This window comes from Haliaeetus leucocephalus, unplaced genomic scaffold, assembly GCF_000737465.1.
Source record: "Haliaeetus leucocephalus isolate CR32 unplaced genomic scaffold, Haliaeetus_leucocephalus-4.0 Scaffold262, whole genome shotgun sequence".
NCBI lineage: Eukaryota > Metazoa > Chordata > Aves > Accipitriformes > Accipitridae > Haliaeetus > Haliaeetus leucocephalus.
The window spans coordinates 7,553,099-7,574,083 of record NW_010972698.1 but is presented as its reverse complement, the minus strand read 5'-3'; the positions used below and the strand labels follow the sequence as shown (position 1 = coordinate 7,574,083).

Genomic DNA, 20,985 nt, shown 5'->3' with positions numbered 1-20,985 from the left:
ATGGGCGGCGCGGCGGCGGGCGGGCGCTGAGGCGGGGGGCGGCAGCATGGAGGCCATCTGGCTCTACCAGTTCCGCCTGATCGTCATCGGCGACTCCACCGTGGGCAAGTCCTGCCTCATCCGCCGCTTCACCGAAGGGCGCTTCGCCCAGATCTCCGACCCCACGGTGGGCGTGGATTTCTTCTCCAGGCTGGTGGAGATCGAGCCGGGCAAAAGGATCAAGCTGCAGATCTGGGACACGGCCGGGCAGGAGCGGTTCCGGTGAGAGACCGGCGGGGCCGGGGCCGGGAGCTGCGGGGCTGGGGCCGGCGTGCTCCCCCGGTGCCCTGGGTGGGGGGGGGGGGTCGCCGCCGGCTGAGGCGTTTTGCGAATGAGACAAAGAAGAGTCAAACGGCACCTTTTGCGTCTTACCCCCGCCCCCCCCCCCCTTTGGGGTGGTTGTTTGTTTGGGGGTTTTTGTGTTTTGCAGCGCTGCCCCCAAAACGCGGCGGGGAAGCGTAACCGCGGTGCGTACCTGGGACTCGTGTCCACCCCCAAATGGCCGCCCGTGGGGTGGGTAGGGTGGAGGAGCGGCCCCGCTGCCCCTGGGGAAGGGGACGGAGCCCGCAGGCAGCGCTGGGGTTCGGGGCTGTTTGCCGGGAACCGCGCATCGGGGGATGCGGCTCGGCGGGGAGAGCGCCCGCTCCCCGCGTCTGCGAAGAGGCAGTAACCAGGATGCTCACAGATGAGCACGCTTGCGTTCGGGCTCGCTGGATGCAGCGGAATACGTGGTTTGGTTTTTGGTTTGGTTCTCTGCAGCCACAGCAGAGCTCGGCTCTCCGCTAGGACGGAGGAAGGCCGGGACAAACCCTTGGCTGTGGCCGTGCGGGGATGGCGGGCGCTTTCTGGAGCGTGTCGCGCTGAGCGCTGCACGGGCACAAACAATTCGAGAGGTTAAAAGCGACAGCCACGAAGGCTCGGTGAGGAAAAATAAAGGCGGCGTGTGGGACCGTGCCGAGGGTTTCCCACAGAGCCCTCTGGTAGAAACAGCAGTCGTGGTTGGATCAGGCTCGGCCCCAGCAAAACAGGGGGCTGGTGGTGTCTGGGGACGCACGCTGCTCGGACAGCGCTCGTTTGGAAGGGGTGCGAGTGTACCCTCAGCGCTCTGCCTCCTGTTTGCTTGTATTTTTCGTGCATCTTTAACCCTCGTCCGCTCTTTCATCCTGCTCCCTCTGGGAGCACTTTTCTTGCTCCCCATCTCTGCGCAGCTTCACGTAGCTTCTACTTCTGTGCTGTAATGACTCGCCTGAGGAGTGTTTTGGTTTCATTCAATAGGTGAAACCTCCTCTACCCCTACCCCTCTCACCACCTTCCTTGGCATCTGTGGCGCTGGCATCTGGCCCAGGATGTGCAGTAGTCGATCCTTTTATCCACTGACAGGTTTTTCTTCTGCTACCTTGCAGCCTTTCGAGGTGAGGAGCTGCTGCTTTATTCTGCTGAGAGAGGAGGTGCTTTAGCTTGCAGTTGCATCAGCTTCCAGCTTTGGATCTCAGGCTGAGGTCTGTAGAAAAGATGCCTGGGTGCCGTCCCCTGCTTCTGCCTTTGCCGTGAAGAGCAAAAGCTGTTGGATGGCTTCAATTTCCTTTCTCTTGCACATTAGGAAGTTCGGGGCCCTGGAGGCTGCTTACCCTTAGTGCTAGTGGTTGACCCAGCCTGGCGCTCGGGTTGTAAGCACGATGAGCAGGCGACCTTCAGCGCAAGGGCAGGCTGCACTGCTGCGATGGGCAGCAGCATTCAAAGGCAGGAAGAGTGTAAAAGGGGCAGGAACAGTGAGTGACATAAAAAAAACACATCGTGCAACTTTGAAATGCCCTTGCCAAAGCGCAGACTTAAATTCCCGATGTGAAAAGCTAAAGGGAAGTGAGCAAACCCAGGTGCCTTTATGGTGCACTCTGAAGTATGAAAAAATCAGGCAAAAAGTCTGTTTTGTGTTTATCCCTTTCAAGTCACCATTAGCCCTGTGACAAATTGTGCCCCATAAAGGCAGCAGCTCCTGGGCTCCTCCTGCAAGCTATTTTTCTTGGCAAAAGGCAAGGTGTAGCTGTTACTGGAATAAGCTGAAGCCTCTCAGGCTTGTGGGCATAGGCAAGAAGCATGATGGTGCAGGTGCTCTCTAGAACCCTTAAACTTTTTTGCGATAGCACAGGGAATTTCCTAAGAAGGAAATTCATAAGAATGAACTCTGCTGTTTCACAGAGTTCTCTGATTTGAGCATTCTGGTCTGCTTTGCATAGTTTAACAGCTGCCCCGTGAGGAAAAAAAAAAACCACTGTAGTTATTTTGAAGGCACCTTTTCTGGTCTGGCATTTTCTGGTCTGCAGCTGTGCTACATTTCTGCTCTTCCTGACCCCTGTTGTGAGCTCTTTCACTCTCCATAAATTAGAAGCAATTTCTGTGCAGTTGAGGCTTAAATTACAGTTAAGCACGTGCCATTCTATTTTGCCAGATCAGGCCCCAAACATGCTGCCTGGGGCAGCGTTGAGGCTGCTTTGGAGCTGTAGAAGAGCAAGGTCCAATTCTTCCTGGATCCAGCAGGTTTTGCCCATCTCTGGTTGCTCAGATACAGTGATTTCCTTGTCTGAAACGTGATGTTGTGTAATGCTAACAAAAGCAAAAGCATGTGCAGCCCTCACTCCCTGGAACTGTGTACCACCACCTACAGAAGAGCTGTTTCCTTCCAGCCAGCAGCTCTCCCTTGGCTGAGAGGGAAGACTCGAACAAACAGGGGCAGACCCCGGGTTTGAGAGTCCCCACCATGGCTACAGAGCAGGGGAGCATTCCCAGACAGAGCCAATATCTTTATGTTAAAACTTGGCCAAAATACGTGCAAATCCCCATACTGCTCTGCATGAGCATGTATGAGCATGGCAGGAGGAGGGAAGGTAGGAGTCTTGGATGGGAATTGGGGAGTGATGAGCAGCATGAAGGCAATATAGTTTGCTTTCTGCGGGTCAGAAAGGAAAACAGTCTGTGGAAAAGGCTTTAAGAAAAGGCACTGAGACCTTCACCTAGTTTTACCTCAAAGCAGTGTTCAGGTTAGATCCTGTCATGTCTTTCAGATGTACCTGAGCATTGTTGATGTTGGCGGGAGGAGCCAGGACTGATGGCACGGAACACAAGGGAGAAGCAGAAATGCCTGTGACAGTGTGGGGGTGAATTCAAAGCGCCAGTATCTGTTTGCAGCTGGCTAGATAGCAAAAGGCAGATCTAATTCCCTCAGTGCCAAATGTGCAGAGCTACTGTTGTCCCTCAGCCAGATAATTAGGAGAGGAGGAATTATCCAAACACAGCCAACTATCTTTTTTCCCTCCCTTTCTGGCTTTCTTCAGTTTGGGGTGCAGATTTTCACCTGTCATTGCGTGTCTGTTGATAAAGCAATCCTCGAGAACTCCAGCTCATCCTTTCTTGGGGCAGTTTCGCTAGATACACACACTACAGGACCTAACAACAGCCTTGTGTGTCCAAAAAGGACTTGTCCCAAGGTAAAAATGCAGCAGTGCTTACATTTTCCTGGCAAGGAAAGTTTGGGCCCGAGCGTGAATTCCTTCAGGGACTGAAATCGATCATTGCTTCTGGATTTAGACAGAATCCATGACTTTGCAGAAACACCACAGTTTTAGAGGTTCTTGGTTTTTCCACATGTAGCAGTCATTGAACTGTAGCTCTGCTCAGCCTCACGGTCTCAGCTTTGCTCCATCGCCCTGTGTTAGCTGATTTCATGTGCTGCTTCTGGCTGCGTTGAAGTCTCCCCTTGCTCGGAAGACTTGTGGAAGATGTGCTCTATTTCTCAGCCCATGTTTCGGGGGTCTTTTTGGTAACTGTTTTATGTTGTCAGTATTTGGCAGGAACAAGACCGAGAGTAAGGCAGATTCCCCTAGGAAGCTGTTGTATCATTTTGCTGTTACTCGAGAGGTCAGACCGGCTGCTCCTGTTAGCGCATTAGCTGCAACGTCATTTTGACTGGTGGCGTAGTGGGAGAAGAGTGTAGTGGTTGGTGGAAGTCCCTGTGCCAAGGCCCTGGGTGTAGGGAGGGGAGCTACAACCCCACCATCTGCCTTCCAAACCTGTACCCTCCTGTTATGTATCTGTCAGAGACTGGGTGTTTGGTTTCAAATGAATCCTTTAATTTGTGACAGTGCTTCTAAACCAATGGGTTAGACAAGTTATTCAGAGAACCTTTACACGGCAGGGAATGGGACTCTTTAGTCTAACTGCAAAGGGCATACAGAAATCCATGATAGAAAACAGAGACCAAAAATGGTGGTGGGGATTTTGAACAGAGCTGTAATAAATCAGTGGGGCAGTTACCCAAGGATGAAATCTTTAAGCCAAGATTAGTTGTCTTTTTGAATTACAAGCTCTACAGAGCACAAGCTAAAAGTGACAAAACATTGCCTGAATGGCCGCCTCTGCCCTGCATTCTCTGTATTCTGCAGGGTAGACAGAGTGGTGGTAATGCTGCTTTCTTAAACAAAGACATATATTCAGAAGGGCTACATTTGGCTTAAGAAAAAATAAAATCAGAAGACACAAACAAACAAACAACCCCCCCCATGAAACTCGCTCTGCCCTTCTTCCCAAACAGCTATAACTTATACTTTTGTTGTGGCTCATTCATTTCCAGGTCCATCACCAGAGCCTACTACAGGAACTCGGTTGGCGGACTCCTCCTCTTTGACATTACAAACCGCAGGTCCTTCCAGAACGTCCACGAGTGGCTAGAGGAGACCAAGGTGCACGTCCAGCCATACCAGATCGTCTTTGTTTTGGTAGGTCACAAGTGTGACCTTGACACACAGCGGCAAGTCACCAGGCACGAGGCTGAGAAACTGGCTGCTGCGTATGGTATGAAGTACATTGAGACCTCAGCTCGGGATGCCATTAACGTGGAGAAGGCTTTCACTGATCTGACTCGAGATATATACGAGCTTGTTAAAAGGGGGGAAATTTCAATCCAGGAGGGATGGGAAGGGGTAAAGAGCGGGTTTGTCCCAAACGTAGTGCACTCTTCAGAAGAAGTGGTGAAATCAGATAGGCGATGCTTGTGCTGAGCTCTTCTAGTGAGGCAAGTGGTGATGAACTCTACTAACCAAACGTACTTTACTAAGTGAACTCAGTGTGACAGAAGGGAGAGCAACACTCCTGTTGTGAACAGCCTCCCACGTTGTTTTGGACACCAGAACAGACCCCAGAAAGAAATGTTCTGTTCCAAATAACCTTTCAGAACTGGGGGCTGCAAATCTAAAGGAGAGTGAGTGAGGGTGCATGTAGATGTTGTAAGGAGACAGGAAGCAGAGATGAGGGGCTGCACGAGACAGAAGAGAGTATACAGAGAGCTGAATGGGCTGGCACATGCCAGGGTACTGTACATGTCCTCTTTTAAGTAAATCCATAGCTCCATGCTGGGTATTGAAGCCACAGTATGGGTACTTTAGTAGTAAGACAAATAGGCAGAGAGAGAGAAAGAAAGAGGACATCTTCACTTGTGTCAGCTGTTTATTACCAGGAAGGTGTAAAGGCAGCACAGATACCGTTTCCTCGTAAGGCCAGCTCCACAGGAAAAGTTTACTGACATGGTATGCACACTTCTGAATTTTCTTTCTTATGTTCTTGAACCTAGTTCGATAGCAAAGAATATTCTGTGGGATTTAAAGAGGAAAACAGTAGTTATTTGGTTGATAATTAAAATTTAAATTATTCCCCCCCCAATAGTGCTGTTTCTTGCTGTGCTGAACTGGGATTCTAAGTGGCAACTCCGGCTCCCGTTGTAATTATTCAATGCATTTTTACACATTTACTGCCTAGGTGAGTACTCTGAAAGTACCCTGAGTTCAGGGCTTTCCAATAGAATTAAGTGCTCAAGAGCATAAAGAGAGAACCATGTCCTCATATGTTATATCTTAAGGCTGGGGTGTTGCAGCCAGGTGGGACACACCACCATTTCTGTCTTGCTAACAGCACTGTGCTGACCTTTTGGGTGTCTTACCAGCCAGGTCACAAGGAGGAATGGAAGCAGGGGCAGGAGGGAACCCAACAAAATAAAAAAAAACTTGAAAAGCTTAACTCAGGTGCATCAGACATCCTAAATGGTGAGATTTGCTTTTAAAGAAGTTAAATAGCATGGAAAGCAACAGCTTCCATCAGTACTTCCTGCTGTTAAAAGTGTCATTTTCTTTCTTGGCGTCTGTGGAAGAAAAGAACTAGCATTGGGAAGGAGGAGCACACAACAGAAGTGTCTGAGCAGGTGGAAAGGGAAGCCACAAGACAAGCTCAAGAATAAAATTTGTTTTCCTCCATATTTTAATTTGACAAAAGAGGATCCATCTCAGGTTGGTCATCATGGGATGGTAGTCGTGTCACAAAAGCTGTATGTAGGTGGATGTTTTCTAGGAATGCCATTCACCACTTAAAAGCTTTGCTTCTGCAAAGTTTTAACTTAAGCTTTTGAAGTGCAGCACGGTAACTGTGCTCCTGTAGCAAACTAGGGAAGTTCAGCCTATTAAAAGCAAACAAACAAAACTATAGTGACTTTTTTTTTAACTCAAGTTTGCAAGCTTTATATACCAAACTGCTAATGGGCAGGAGGGAGGGGTTAGGTAAAAACCACAGGAAGCATATAGTGTTTGATTTTTAGGCCTCTAAGTAGAGAAGAATAAAATACTTGTTACAGCTTTTTAAGCTACCCCATCTATAAAAGTGTGGGTCTTCTTGATTGCTGTTGAGTTCAGACTATTTCTCCCTTTGAACTTGTTCTCACAGTTTGCAGCACATGGGCAGGTCTGTATGAAGAAAAAACCCTGTGGTTTCCATATTAAAGCTGTAACAAAACCCCCAACAAACCCAACCTAACAACCAAATCCCTGAAAATTAATAACGTTTTTATTTTCAGTGTTCTAGGAACAATTTCAGTTCCTGGGCTCTGCCAGGGAGCAGCAGTGTTGCACCTGCTGGGAGGGCACTGGTAGCAAATTAGAGGAAAAGAGGGGTGGTAATGGTTTAGCACCTTTCAGTAAGCTTGTCACTGCTAACCCCAGTTGCTCTTGAATAGGCTATAAACGTATCAAAAACCCTGTGCTAAAGCCCAGTGAATTCCAAGCAGATTCAGTTGTGGTTGAGTGCCCTGAAGATTAAGAAAAATAAAATTAAAAAAAAAAAAATCCCTTTACGAAATCTTTCTAGGTAAGCAAAGCTGGAGAAGATTGATGCAGAGCGCCACAGGAGCTTTGGCTGCTATGGGCTCTCATGGGCTGACACCAGTGGAGAGCGCAAGGTTTGCTCAGACCAGGTCTGTTAGTCGTATTTTCATGAGGGCAAGGACAAACAAGTACGAAAGGGTCAGTTTCTTCATTCCCTGAATGGAAAGTCCACCAAGCAACCGCTTTGGTCTTTCAGGGTCCAGCTGTTCACGAGGTGCCTCCTGGGTTGCCTAGCTGAGGGTAGTGGCTGTCCTCAAGGGCAGAGCTGGAGCGCTACATTAATGGCAGTCAGAAGTTGGATGAAATGGCATTTTAGCAATAGTAAATTCTATCATTCTCTGTGCAGGAGCCTGGCCAGCAGGGGAAAGGTCACTTTTCATGAGACAGCCAGTATTTATTTAATGGGGTTTGGACATTCCCCTTTACTGCTCCCAGAGAGAAATTCCAGAAAGCCTAATTCAGTAAGTGCATTCAGGCCGTCAGAGAAAATCTTCCATTTAAAAATACAAGTGTTGTAATTCTAAAGAGGAACAGTACAGAAGAAAATGTACGCGGTCTTAACTACTTAGAGGTAATAAATGGTTCTATTAAATGATAGAGAAATCATTATCTACATCTTTTTCTAATTCCTTGCATTTTCTAGAGAGCTTATTAAAATATAGGAAATGTAGATTCATCTGTATAAAATTTGGAATGTTTTTTCTAAGATGAAAACTTATAGGACATGCTAAGAATTCTTTTCTAACAACTGGTTTTAATGCTTTGACTTCTAGTGCAAGAGGGACTTAGAGAAATCAGAAGGTGATACCTTTCACAGGATAAAGGTCAGGAGCTCTTTTACTCTAGGACAAAAAGAAAAAAAAAAAGCTAACTTTTCTGTGGTCTCTACCACATGTTAAAAAACAATCTGCATGTTAGATTGAAATTGCTCAGAACCTCCAGAATAAAAGCATACTATACACTTTCCTCGCTTTCTGTTATGCACTGTAACGAAATGTGAAAATAATGCTGTATTTAGCTGTCTGTATGTGACTGAAAATATGCTTGTATTTAGCAAAATGGTTACCATGTGATAATGTGAAATTCAAAACTTGTAAAGAAACTTTGGTGGTTTTTTTTTTCTTTCCCCCTCCCCATTCTTTATCAGTAAGCCATCTACTACCTGTACCACTTCCATACTGCAGCCCTAACTGAAAGTCTAACATGGACTCGGCTCAACAATAAACAGGCACTCTTTGCAACAGCATCTGCTATACATTTTTCTCTGAAGTGGCCCACTGCTTAGATCTTCAGAACCAGCCAACTACCTTGCTGAGAGAAAACAGTGCAACTATAGAAACAGTGGCCATTCTAAAACAAAACACAAAACCCCAAAACAAAACCCCTGCTCCCCGCAGGAGCAGCCAAAATCAGCCTCAGCCAGCCCCTCCAGGAGGCCTTTCTCAGCAGCAGGCAGGACTAGTGTCACAGTAGCGTAAAACAGCTTCTGCAAACTGACCTTCAGTTCTTACTCAGCATACCAAAGACCTAACAGCAAAGGACAGAGCAATACTGGACAAGGATCACTCACAGGGAAGCTGGACTTCTTGTCTGTGAGTTTCATTTTGGATATTTATTTACTTCGGATCAAACAAACCACCTACCCACCCAAAACAAGAGTTATGATGGCCACAGCCATCTCCCATCCCCCTCCCAAGCCAGATACCTTTTGAACCTACCGAGCAATTCCAGCTCTAATGCTGTCCCCCCCATCCCCACCCCCTGATACCCAGCGCTGGGTCACTGGCAGTTGCACACAGTACTTATTTTGCTCGTGCAGAAATGCTTAACTTGTCATTTCATTGTGCACAACAAAAGCAGGCAATTGCTGCCTTCAGACCAGCCGGGGGGGTGGGTGGGAGGGGAGCACGCTTTAGCCTGTTGGGATCTCATTAATCCAAATTGAAGAGAAAATTGCAAGAGAAATCAGGATGTGTTTGCAGCTGCCTTTCCTGTTATTGCTGATGCTCTTAGAAAGGGAGAGCACCAGCCTGCAGCCTGCGCAGCCCCACGTGCAGCCCAGCATGGCAGTGGGCAGATACCTGTTAGTCAAATAATACATTAGATCTAAATGTCTCTCTGCTACAGCCAAAGATACTGGAACAAACTGTATTGCCCTGCAGGAAAGGTACGGATGAGCCAAGCCCAGGTACTTACTTGTGACCTGTGGTAAGGATTTACCTTTTTTATGCCTATCCCTGCAGCTCTTAACTCTTCTACAGCCACAGTGCTGTCAAATCACTTGCTCGTATTCACAAATTCAGATGCACTGACTTGCACTCCCCATTTCACTGAAGGCAGTATTCAGCAGCTACTCTTTTCATGTCTGCTGCTTCAGCTGAGTTTTTTCACCCTCCTGCCCCCAACTAAAGGAGGGAAACATTATAAGAGATCACACATCAGATTCATGACTTTCTCACACAAAGAAAGATGCACAAAAACAGGTGTTTGCCACAACTGTTTAGTTTTACTATTTTAATATCATGAAATAAAAGTACAAAAAATTTACAGGTATACTGTTTCTTACATGAAGATCAAACAGTTAACATTTGCATTTATTTTGCAGCGAAACCTGTATTCTCAGTCACAGAATGTGAATATTAGCTACTGACATCACCACCGAGCATTTCATTTTAGAAAGAAACTGCAGAGGTAAAAGGCAACAATCTTTCAAGGCTTCGTAAGAACCAAAAAAATATTCCAACTGTTAACACCAGAAGTCATGCTTCAGTAAACCATCCTTATCTAATACAGGTTTCACCACGTGGGAGGCTGAGAGTGTTAAGACATTTGAACTGGACATCTTGTCTAAGGGATCGTAAATAGGGGGTTTCTTGTTTACAGGCTATCAGCATTTTGGTGTCCTTGTTCAACGCATTTGCAAAAATAAGCAACATGTGCACATGTATGAAAAAGAACGGGGTGAGATCACCTGTAGTCTTGACATAGCTTGTGCTGTTTACTCCATTTACCACTCTTCTCTGAAGACAAGTCGCAAACTGCTGTATGTAAAGTGCTGAGAGTTCAGTAACAGGCAGTTAACTAACCAGTAGCTATTAAAAACAAGTTTATCCAAAGCGGATATCCAGGAATGCTTGCAGGTTGATGCTGCCAATTAACTGACTGAAACAAAATCCAAGACTTCACTGTATTCTTTCTGCTTCCTAGAACATTACAGCTGCATGTCTTCCCAGCCCAAGCTGACTTTAACTTCATCAGCCGTACACAGACGAAAACGTAAACCCCTGCTTTACCTAAACCTGCTAAAATGTCAGACTCCATATCATACATGCCCCTTGACTTTTCAGACAAGCTTTCAGGTAGAAATTTATTTATGACAGACTGGTCTGATCAAAATACTATGTCCTTTGCTGGACTGTGTGGTGCCTTTTCAAGTAATTCATTTCATGAAGCATGCATGAAACCAAATTTCGAGTTTACAAATAAATAAAATGGTGCTCACCATTAGTTTTTATATATTTTACCATTTACTGAAATGCTTAAAGTAACTCAGTCCCTTAAGAATGAACTTGGGGGGTGTTTAAATAAAAAATATTTGGAAATTGAAACCACGTTTAAAATTGGCAAAACTATGCTTTGTTTTTGGAAGGGTCTTGCTTGTTTCTTCTCTTTACATCCCAATTATAAACTCTAGCCATATCTGAGGGTGCAGAGTTAAGAAAATAGCTCATTCATTAAGGAAAAAAAAAGGGAAAAGCAGGTTATACAGTTGGCCACACTTCATTTACTTGTAGCAGTCAATATAGAAACCACTTAATGAAAGAGCTGACTTGGTGCAAAGCCCTAACACACAAGCATACTAGTAACTGTTAATAACTGCAGCATTTATACCATTTACTTAAAAACCTCCAAAAAGATATTACAGAGAAACACGCTTTTACTTACAGCTACTCTTTGCTGATTTCAGTCAACCTGCCCATATCAGCTGTTATTTGCCTATTTCAGGCATCCGTAACTTCCTGCAGCACTAAGATAGCTTAAGTATCAACTTGAAAAAACAAGTAGTTATTCCTTCATTTACTAAATCTAATGCTTCAGCTGACGGCTACCCTCATCATTAAAATAGTTTTTAAGTAGAAAGTATTAAAAAAAACCCCAAACCCCACACCCCTGGAGGTGGTTCATGATAGTATAAAGTAGTAAAATAAAAGTTAAGCAACGCCTAAGCTAGCACCAAGCTTGCTGCAGCAGGGCTTGTGCTGCTTGGAGAACATTGCAATGGCAGCTGAATTGGGTATGATTACCAATAGCCCGAAGAACAATATTCACACGCTCTAGAGAGGAAGGAAGAGTCACTTTGCTTTGAAATGGCCACCTGGCCATCAATCCAGACCACCGACCCACACTTCCAACTCACTCCCAGCCTCGGTTTGCAACCACTGCGGTAGGTTTCAGGGGGACCCAATCGCAAACACAAGCTTTGCTATATCTAACATGCCAACCCTCAGCTCAGCACTGGAAACACAGTATCCCATTTCACTGCTAGAAAAGGTTAAGTTCCTGGAGTGCTACAGAATTTTAAGGGCAGCCAGTCTAATATAAAAACATGTCAGGAATTGGTAATTACCTCTACGTTAGCTTTCACAGACACCTCTTCCCCCACAAATAAAAAAAAAGGATACTGACTTCTGTAGTGGTGAACTGATCTCTAAGAAAATCCAGGTCTTCCTCTAGAAGATCAAGGTTTCTTGTGGCTGTTGACAAATTCTTCTCTAACAGAGCCTGAGCTTCATCAATATCATATTCAAGCATCACATTGGCCTGAAAAAAGAAGGATGGATAAAGCTCTTACTCTTGTATTGTAAGGAATAAGCCATAGCAGGCTTATTTCAGGCTGCTGTTTATAACTTATCACATTAACAAAAGGCTGTCCTGACAGGCCAAGACAACAAGATTCAGGATGAGCAATGCCAGAATCCACTTGAGGCCTCCACCACTTCAGTAACTCAGTAATAAATCACTCTAGTGACTTAAAAAAAGTTCTATTCCTATAGCTAAGCAACGAGGGATTTCCCTCCCTGTGGACTGCATTCAGCCTTTCAGGTACCAGCATCTCGTCTTCACCATATTTGAACGGCAGGAGACTTCACATTTCTTGGCAGCACCTGTTAGGTGCCACACAACTCTATAAACAATTTTTGTTGCATTCAAGATTACCTTTAGGATCTCTGTGTGGAACACTGACAAACAGCCTAATGGCACTGGTCATCAACAAGAAGTATTACAGGTATTTAAAGATATAACATGTATACAAGTCCTATCCTATACCATGGTGGTTTTTAATCTACAAATCTTTATTTCAGTAAGAAGCTACCACATGAAGAGATAAAAGAGCAGTATCAAGTGAAGATGCACCAATGAAGCTTTGTCCCATTCAAGAACTGTGCACTGAGCAGAGCCACACACTACTAATTAGACACGATCCCAGGGAATGCTACACAGAGCTGCAAGAGCGAGATAAACCGTTCTTCTTTTAAAATAACTGGAAGATATAGTTTCCCCAACAATAGTAATATGCATAGCCCAACATGCAGACTGTAAGCAACAAGGAGGGTAAAGGCAGAAGGCCAAGAACACCTAAATATAATAAACTGCTTGTGGCATTTCATTGTAGCTTTTCTGTATGAACCTTCAAAAGGATGAACTTTCTCTGATATTCTGTTACAAAATAAACCCCTGATGTTCCATGAATGTTTGTGAATTTTGAAGATAGTCTCCTAAAAGCAACAGGTATCAGACAAATCTTCTCTTTCTGTGATAGAAAAAAAGTGGGAGAGGTTGGGAGTAACTGCCCAGTCAGTCCAGATGCTGCACGTGTCAACAATGGTTCTGTCCTAACCAAGTGGTTTTGTTTCGCAGCCAGCACAGGGATTTGGGAACACCTGGGATTTAGAAGTCTCAAATTAAACATTAGAAGGTTATCTCCACATACAAGGAAGCCTCTGAATACAAAATATCCCAACCTGATCTCGCTTCAGTACTTAGAAATCTGCATTTTGAGGTCTGATCCCACCAGTCTTTAGCACAAACTCCACTCTAAATGCTGGCAGGTACCTGTGAGTAACAGAAATCCCATCTTTCCCTAAAAACGTGCATGAAAAGGGACAGCAAGATGCTAAATAAAAATAAAGTAGCGAAGATGGGAAGCTACTTGCCAAACTAAGTTATTTTGCTGGGCACATTCCCATCCCAGGCAATGCTGGATGATGGTAACTTGAACCACAAAGTGATAGAAGTGGTAAGGAAAACATTCAGGAATACGCTTTTTGGAAAGAACAGTGCAGCAAAATTACAATTCTCTGAAACCTTACTGTTCAGGCACCAAGTAAAATTGAACATGGAACCTTCGCTAACGCACTGAAATTGTCATGTTAGGTTTGCCCTGCTGACAGGACACAGCTCCACTATGCACACATGAACAGAATTATGCCCACAGCCACTAGAAGTACAGATGGAGACAGTGATGAACACTGTCTTTTATAAGCCTTTTAGAAGTTATTTAAACAGTTTCAGAGAAAGTTCTGTTTTACTTACCCCCAACCACAAACAAACTTTATCTGTAGGAGGAACTGAAGCTTTGCAGTAGAGATTATCTGCCAATAAAAATCTGGTTTCCATTGGATTTGTGGAATCCTTAAGACAAATGATAAAACTTAAAATTGCTATTTTCACTGGAAACTTATGTCAAAGACATAAAACTTACAATAAAGAGCACACTTTTCTGCTTTTTGCCATTGATACAGTATTAACTTCAGTGGAACTCTACGTAATTTTACTTCAACATTAAAGTTAGAGCTCCAGTAATAAAGCATTTTAAAAACATGTATTTAAAAACAATATAGAAATCTCTATAAAGAATAGAGATGAAGTCAAAGCTTAGCTGCAATCTTTACACTATTAAAAGTGAAGTTTGCATTACAAACATTAACTTTTTTTGAACTAGCTTTCAAAAAGTACTACATACCTTTAAAAACAATTCTGTTATTTATAAAGGCATATTAAGTGTGCTCTCCAAAACATTTCTTGCAATGTGTTCTGTCAGGGTGGAAAGGTAGTTAGCTTTTCTCATACTCATTAGATATTCAAAATAGTTTACCTTTTTCTTCTGCATGTGTTTTAAAATTTCTAATGTCTGTTTAATTTCAGGAATCTGACTTTTTAGCCTGTGAATTAACAACAGTCATAATTTATTATTTTATAGAGACACAAAGTTTCCTAAACAAGTGATCAGTTTTATTATACAATCCAACCTCTATTTTAAAACTTGAAACTCTTAACAGCTTTCCAGGCTTACAAATGCAGATTTGAAAGATACGGCAAGTAAAGGCATCTCAGCTACAGCTTCACCTGCCTCTTACCATACTGAGGCTCATTAGTTTTCTGAAGCAGAACAATACATACAGCTTTCAAACTGGAACAAACACATATTAACAGTAACAGATACCTGTTTGCTAAAATGGTTTTTTTTTTTTGCATATTTCTGATCTCCCCAGAGGAGAGGGAAACCTCAGAAGAAATACAGATAAAAAACACTGTAGGTAAAACAAAACAGGCGTGTTGCTTCTAAGCTCCACAAACTAATCTAACAAACAGCTAGAGCTGCAAGACTGTTAAAACAAAAGCTCTCTCCAGAGTTGAGGGCATCCCCCTCCTCGACAGCCCCTGCAGCAGCCTAGCAGAGACGCTGGGATCCCCACCAGCCTCCAGGCTGCTCCTCCTCTGCAGCCAGCAGGCTCAGACAGCAGTGACTGCCAGAGCAGGCCTCCAGGTGGACATCATGGGGGATATTTGTCCATGAAAGATGCTTAATCTAAATAAAACATTACTTGGAGCTTTGATTTTAGCTTTTAAAAATGTGCTTCTTGCCTAGCTTCAGATCCAGACTGAAGCTACTGAAGAGAGAGGATATTACTAAACCAAAAGTTACAGGCTTGATACAGTAGTCATTTGATAAAAACATATTCTTATTTACATTAGGCTGACAAAATTAAGAGACTATAGCAGTACTTTTTGGCCTTAAAGGCTAAGGGCCAATTCAGCAATACTGTAAATTCTTTTGCATGTAATTCTCAGGAAGAAAAAAAGACAAAAAGCTGAGCTTTTCTGAAAGTACTGCAAATGCTAGCTCTCCTAACATCAACTTTTTACTTCTTGGGATATTTAAAAAAAACTAGACTCGTTTAAAAAAAAAATAAAAAAAAGATAGAACTGTGCTAAACATTTCCCAATTCTGCAAAAATTATGACTTACCTCCTTTTCTTTTGAGCAAGATTAAGTTCCAAAAATTTATACTTCTGATACTGCTCATCCAACTTCTTAAGAACTACATCTGCTGTCTCATTTCCAGGCTGTTTCATAAAAGAATCTACATCTTCCTTTAAGGGGAGAAAGAAACCCTCAATGTTAGAAAAGTTTTACAAAAATCCTAGATACAGTCATGCTATCATCTTATTGCAGCTAAGTCTAGAGGGGTTTTTATATGTAAACAAGCAACTTTTTTTTTCTGAAGTACAAAATAATTTTGTTTCCTTTCTTAGTTAGTCACCTTCTCACTTCCCCCTCCCCCCTTTTTTTGGTAGGGAACGACAGAATAGGTGCAAGGATTATTTCGTAACCGTATTTGCTAGTACCTTGTTAGTGGTGCTTTCAGTCCTGGCCAACGTCAAATGACACCTAACAGGGGCGGATATCCTCAGAGCATGGCTAAACTTTGGTTTCCTATCTGTAAAGCAGGGATAATGCTTCTCTGCGGCTAATCAGATTCCCAACTATTTAGGATAAGACTGATGATGGAAAAGAATCATGGCCCAATCAAGCATGTTGTGGCAAAGAAAGAGGCAAGCGGGGGAAACTGTGGAATCTGCTCAGGCAGGCTTTATGGTAGTAAACAGCTTGTCTTCAAAAGCTCCTTCTATAGTCAGCAGGAAGCCACGGAAACCTCCAGAGAACAATTCCAGCCAGTCCTACCATCAACTGGAAAAGTAGCCAGAGAAGACAGGCCTGAGCAGGCGAGGATGCTGACCTCTGCAAGTGCCTCCTTCAGACTCCCAGCAAGCAGTTCAGCTGCCTGTGGGCAATGTTCTCAGCCTCCTGAAAGGCACGCCGGGCCAGAGATCAACCACGCGTTTCTGACCTTGACAGCATTTACCTATGTGTAATTCAAGATGACCACACTCCTTCACTGCAGTAATTCTGTCCTTATTTGTCTATATGGCTCTGTAAAATCTGACGGAAGCCTACCATAGGCCTCTTCCGCTTCTTCTTTTTAACTAGGTGTTTCCATTCCAGTAGTTTCACATCAGAAAAAGACTATAATGCATTACTCAAGTAATATCAGATGTATAGCTAGTTCCCCTCATTATGACTCCTAAGCTCTCTTGGCTAAAGAAACTTACTATGAAATTACTGAACCTGGTAAGAAGTGACCCACCTTCCTTATCGTTAAGGAAATCTGCAGTAGAAACATGAACGCCACAAGAGACTTCAGCAGGCGGCATGATCTAGGTGGTACAACAGAACTCAAGAGACCGCATTTCAGACTACCTGTCTGAGGAGCGCCTTAAGCTACCTCACCGACAACAGAATGAGACGCATTCCTGCCTCCTGATGAAGCCTGTAGAGAAGCTTTAACCAAAACAAACAAGGATTAGATTCACGCAAGCGTTGTAGAAGTGAGGCCCAAGGATGTTCCGAAATGAAACTCCCTCTTGTGGAAGCTATTCTGCTCATGTAAATCACCCAAGACAGAAAGAAAAAGCAGGTGGGCAACAAATCACCCCCACACTGCTTGGTAGCCCACCTCTGCCTCAGCTGATGGCTGTTTGTACAGACAGACAAGACAGAACCCAAGTCCTCCTGAAACGAAGATGCTGAGAAGTGAATCCAGGCCCCCTGTATACTAGTGATCTCCTCCCACTACATAATGCCTGTATTGGCTTTGTGTAGCAAGATTTTTGGTAGTGTGTGTGTGTGGGGTGGTTACAGGGGTGGCTTCTGTGAGGAGCTGCTGGGAGCTTCCCCTGTGTCCAACAGAGCCAATGCCAGCCGGCTCTCAGACGGACCCACTACCAGCCAAGGCTGAGCCCATCAGCGATAGTGGTAGCACCTCTGTGATAACACATTTAAGAAGGGGAAAAAGTTGCTGGGACACAGAAACGGCAGCCGGAGAGAGAGTGAGAACATGTAAGAGAAACAACCCTGCAGACACCAAGGTCAGTGAAGAAGGAAGGGGAGGAGATGCTCCAGGCGCCGGAGCAGAGATTCCCCTGCAGCCCATGGGGAAGACCACGGTGAGGCAGGCTGTCCCCCTGCAGCCCAGGGAGGTCCACGGTGGAGCAGATCTCCATCTGCAGCCCGGGGAGGACCCCAAGCCGGAGCAGGTGGGCGCCTGAAGGAGGCTGTGACCCCGTGGGAAGGCCGCGCTGGAGCAGGCTCCTGGCAGGACCTGCGGATCTGTGGAGAGAGGAGCCCACGGAGCAGGTTTTCTGGCAGGACTTGTGACCCTGTGGGGGACCCATGCTGGAGCAGTGTGCTCCTGAAGGACTGCATGCCACGGAAAGGACCCATGCTGGAGCAGTTCGTGAAGAACTGCAGTCCGTGGGAAGGACCCGCGTTGGAGAAGTTTGTGGAGGACTGTCTCCCATGGGAGGGACCCCACGCTGGAGCAGGGGAACAGTGTGATGAGTCCTGCCCCTGAGGAGGATGAAGCAGCAGAAATAACGTGTCATAAACTGACCGTAAACACCATTCCCCATCCCCCTGCACCGCTGTGGGGGTTGGTAGAGAATCCAGGAGTGAAGTTATGGCCAGGAAGAAGGGAGGGGTGGAGGGAAGGTGTTTTGAGATTTGGTTTCATTTCTCATTACCCTACTCTGGTTGATTGGTAATAAATTGAGTTAATTTTCCCCAAGCTGAGTCTGTTTTGCCTGTGATGGTGAGTGATCTCTCCTGTTCTTATCTCGACCCACGAGCCCGTTGTTATATTTTTTCTCTCCCCCGACCAGCTGAGGAGGGGGGAGTGATAGAGCGGCTTTAGTGGGCACCTGGTGTTCAGCCAGGGTCAACCCACCACAATGCCCCAGTCGAAGGCAGGCTGAGATTTACCACCCAGGTTTTCCAGCTGCAACTTCCAAGTCCCGCTGGTTGGGCTTTTGGCCCATCTTACCCAACTGCAAGGCTGAGACACGGTCACTACTTTGAGCTTGAACAGAACAGCTTTGTAGCAGAGCTGGGTGTCAATGCTATTAGGATCCCTGCTTCACGGTGTGTCACACAGCGTCTCAACTGCAGAACTACCTTACAGGTTCTGCAAGGACCTAAGAAAACTCACTGGCAAAACACCACTGTTGTATACCATAAAGGTAACACAGTCTTAGCAAACTTCAAGCCAAGCCACACGACCACTCTGTAAAAGCCCTGAAATACAGCAGGATAGCACATTCCCCATGTGGCCTTATGTTTATCTTTTGAGTGGTGACCCAAATGAAGAGCCACTGGCACTCATTCAGCTTCTGCCGAGAGCTGTCATCACCTATGGGCATACACAGAGAACATGACAAGAGACATGTTTTCAGATTTGCATCCCCTGTCCTCCCACTCACACACAGGCTAAGGAAGGCAGAATAAGGAAGGCATTTTATTTGGAAACATCTGGACAACAGCTCAAAAGAAAACAGAGTTGAAAGTTCTATCTGGAGTGGATTTTAAACTCCAGTAAAACCTTGAGTTAGTGCTTAATGTCACTTGAAATCTGAAGAGGCACAAGAATCCACAGATCAATGCCTAAGAAAAGGTATCTGCCATAAGTGTTTGAAGAGCTTCTACTGAATCAAGACGCTTAGAGAAAACATCTCTGAAGACAAGATTCACAGTAAGACTGCCCATATAGCATGCAGTGGGGGGAATTGTCAAGCAAGTGACCAGGAATTCTTTATCATCACGATAGTATACAATGTTTTTGAAACAGAAACCTATTTTCTGAAGAAAAAAACCTGTAATAAAAACCAGCCTCAAGACACTAGTATTTTCACTTTGTGGAGCAGAATACCATTAAAAACTTCCTAGCATATGCTTATTTTGAATAAAAAGTCCATCTTAACATCCACCTCTAATTACTCCAAGATCATCATCGAGGATCTCTTCTGCAGAGACAGCTGTATTTGATTGGAGCACCTCTCAACACTGAGAATTAGGGAACTTCAATGGGTTTTAGATCCAGATATAAGGTTATGAAAAACTGAACAGAAGCACAGAACTAAGCCACAACCCCCAGAACTCTCCCAGGTCGAATGGTAGAGCACGTGAGATACTTCGGACACAAGTATTGAAAGAGAACAATATGGAACCAAACATGAACTGCATCGACAGCTACCATCATGAAAACGAGGGATGTGACAGACACCCTCAAAGTGTTTGCCGAGGCTGGTTATCTCCTGTTCCTTGCCAGGGTGGCCACCTCCACTGTGGAGCCAGTGCAAGTTCTCCTCTGTCACGATGATCGAGGTCTCGTAGGGCAGCTGAAGCCACAGCCCTTTCCTTTCGCTCGATCTACATCAGTCTCCCATAAGGGGGTGGAAGGAAGTTAGCTGCAGGCAGCAATGGTTTTACATACCAGTAAGATCTGCCAGACCTCAGTAACTGTTAAAGAAACTTAAAGAAAAAGTAGGATCTGGATGCACTGAAAGCAAGTGTACTGTACCTGTTCATTCAGGACCTATGCCCTAGCAAGACACATAGGTAATACAAGTACTACACCTAGAAATACAAAAATGCAAGTCAAACCCATTTATTTCTAGAAGAGCAGTCATACCTGATCGGTCCAAACAGCTCTGGTAAAGGTATCAAGACAGATCTGAGAGATATAGATTTTCAAAGTCCAAGAAAATCTCAGTAATAAAGCAGCACAATAAGCAAAGCATTCAAGGCAAACAGCTGATGTTCCAAGATGACACCAAGGCAGCCAGGTATAGCCAGTCTGATCAATACTTATTGATCAAACAAAATAAAGTAGCAATCAAGACAGCACACCAAGAGCTAGCTTACAGCAGAAAGCGAACAACAGATAATTCTGGCATTACGTCACCACGTAAGTCAATGAATTCTTTTTTCCAACCGGTCAACAGAATTATTAAATGCTCGGTAAATCACTTTTTAAAGTCGGATAAACAAGTTCAGCCTGTTTTCTGAAAGACACACGTTTGTTGGTTTTCGAGAAGCTGGGAAACCTAGCTGGACACCGCGGTCGCTTCCGAAGAGCGGTCCTGCTCAACGATCAAGAACTAGACTACGAGAGGAAGACGCCGGGAAAGGTGCTAGGAGCGCGGCACGGCATTATCGGAGACGAAACAGAAGCGGCAACGTCGTGCTCCGTGCAGGAGCAACCGCCGCAAGGAACCACGTCTTAGTCGGTAGGACATACATAGGCATGACGGGAGGGTTCGTTCATAACACGCTCTTCGTTGGCACGAGGGCCAGCCGCCGAAGTAAGATGGCAACGCTTAAAACGGGGACTGGAGTCGGCTGTACAGTGCGTTAATACCGACCAACGCCGGGACAGAATCCAGACCAAGCGACTCTCCCCCTCCAAATCCTCAGGACCAGGGCACCCCCCGCCCCCCGGGACACCGCAGGACCCTGCCGCTCCGGAGGGAGGAGAAGCCACCGCCCCCCAGGTGCGGGGCGGCCTCGGGCC

General features: G+C 45.1%; 2 protein-coding genes across 11 annotated transcripts in view; one reads left to right on the top strand and one right to left on the bottom strand.

Annotated features, from left to right (window-relative positions):
- Positions 1-26: 26 nt before the first annotated feature.
- On the top strand, positions 27-8,337 carry RAB39B (RAB39B, member RAS oncogene family). 5 transcript variants are annotated; one of them, XM_010569005.1, is made up of 4 exons: positions 27-261; positions 4,664-4,884; positions 6,029-6,128; positions 6,233-8,337. In XM_010569005.1, the coding sequence occupies exons 1-3, from the start codon at positions 47-49 to the stop codon at positions 6,079-6,081; spliced, it is 489 nt and encodes a 162-aa protein (XP_010567307.1). In that variant the 5' UTR covers positions 27-46; the 3' UTR covers positions 6,082-6,128; positions 6,233-8,337. The 5 variants fall into 5 exon arrangements, 4 of the variants coding, with proteins under 4 accessions (XP_010567307.1, XP_010567306.1, XP_010567305.1 ...); XR_774445.1 differs by having other exon boundaries at positions 4,664-6,368; positions 7,219-8,337; XM_010569004.1 differs by having other exon boundaries at positions 6,029-8,337.
- Positions 6,740-20,985, bottom strand: part of VBP1 (von Hippel-Lindau binding protein 1) — a 14,654-nt gene continuing 408 nt past the window's right edge. The window contains exons 2-9 of one of the 6 annotated variants that reach the window (XR_774447.1): positions 15,546-15,670; positions 14,392-14,458; positions 13,830-13,928; positions 11,918-12,056; positions 10,207-10,935; positions 9,456-9,640; positions 8,044-8,077; positions 6,775-6,818 (exon numbers count right to left, since the gene is read on the bottom strand). Coding sequence is in view for 1 of the 6 variants with exons in the window: in XM_010569007.1 (XP_010567309.1) it covers positions 10,865-10,935; positions 11,918-12,056; positions 13,830-13,928; positions 14,392-14,458; positions 15,546-15,670 (501 nt within the window). In the remaining 5 variants the exon portion in view is untranslated. The other 5 variants (XR_774449.1, XR_774446.1, XR_774450.1 and 2 more) reach the window with 5 other exon arrangements.

What these genes read in the sequence shown, in the direction of transcription:
- RAB39B (XM_010569002.1), top strand. Translation starts at nt 47, where the DNA reads ATGGAGGCCATCTGGCTCTACCAGTTCCGCCTGATCGTCATCGGCGAC. An exon ending in GCCGGGCAGGAGCGGTTCCG is followed by an intron (nt 262 to 4,663) that starts GTGAGAGACCGG and finishes ATTCATTTCCAG; the next exon opens with GTCCATCACCAGAGCCTACT.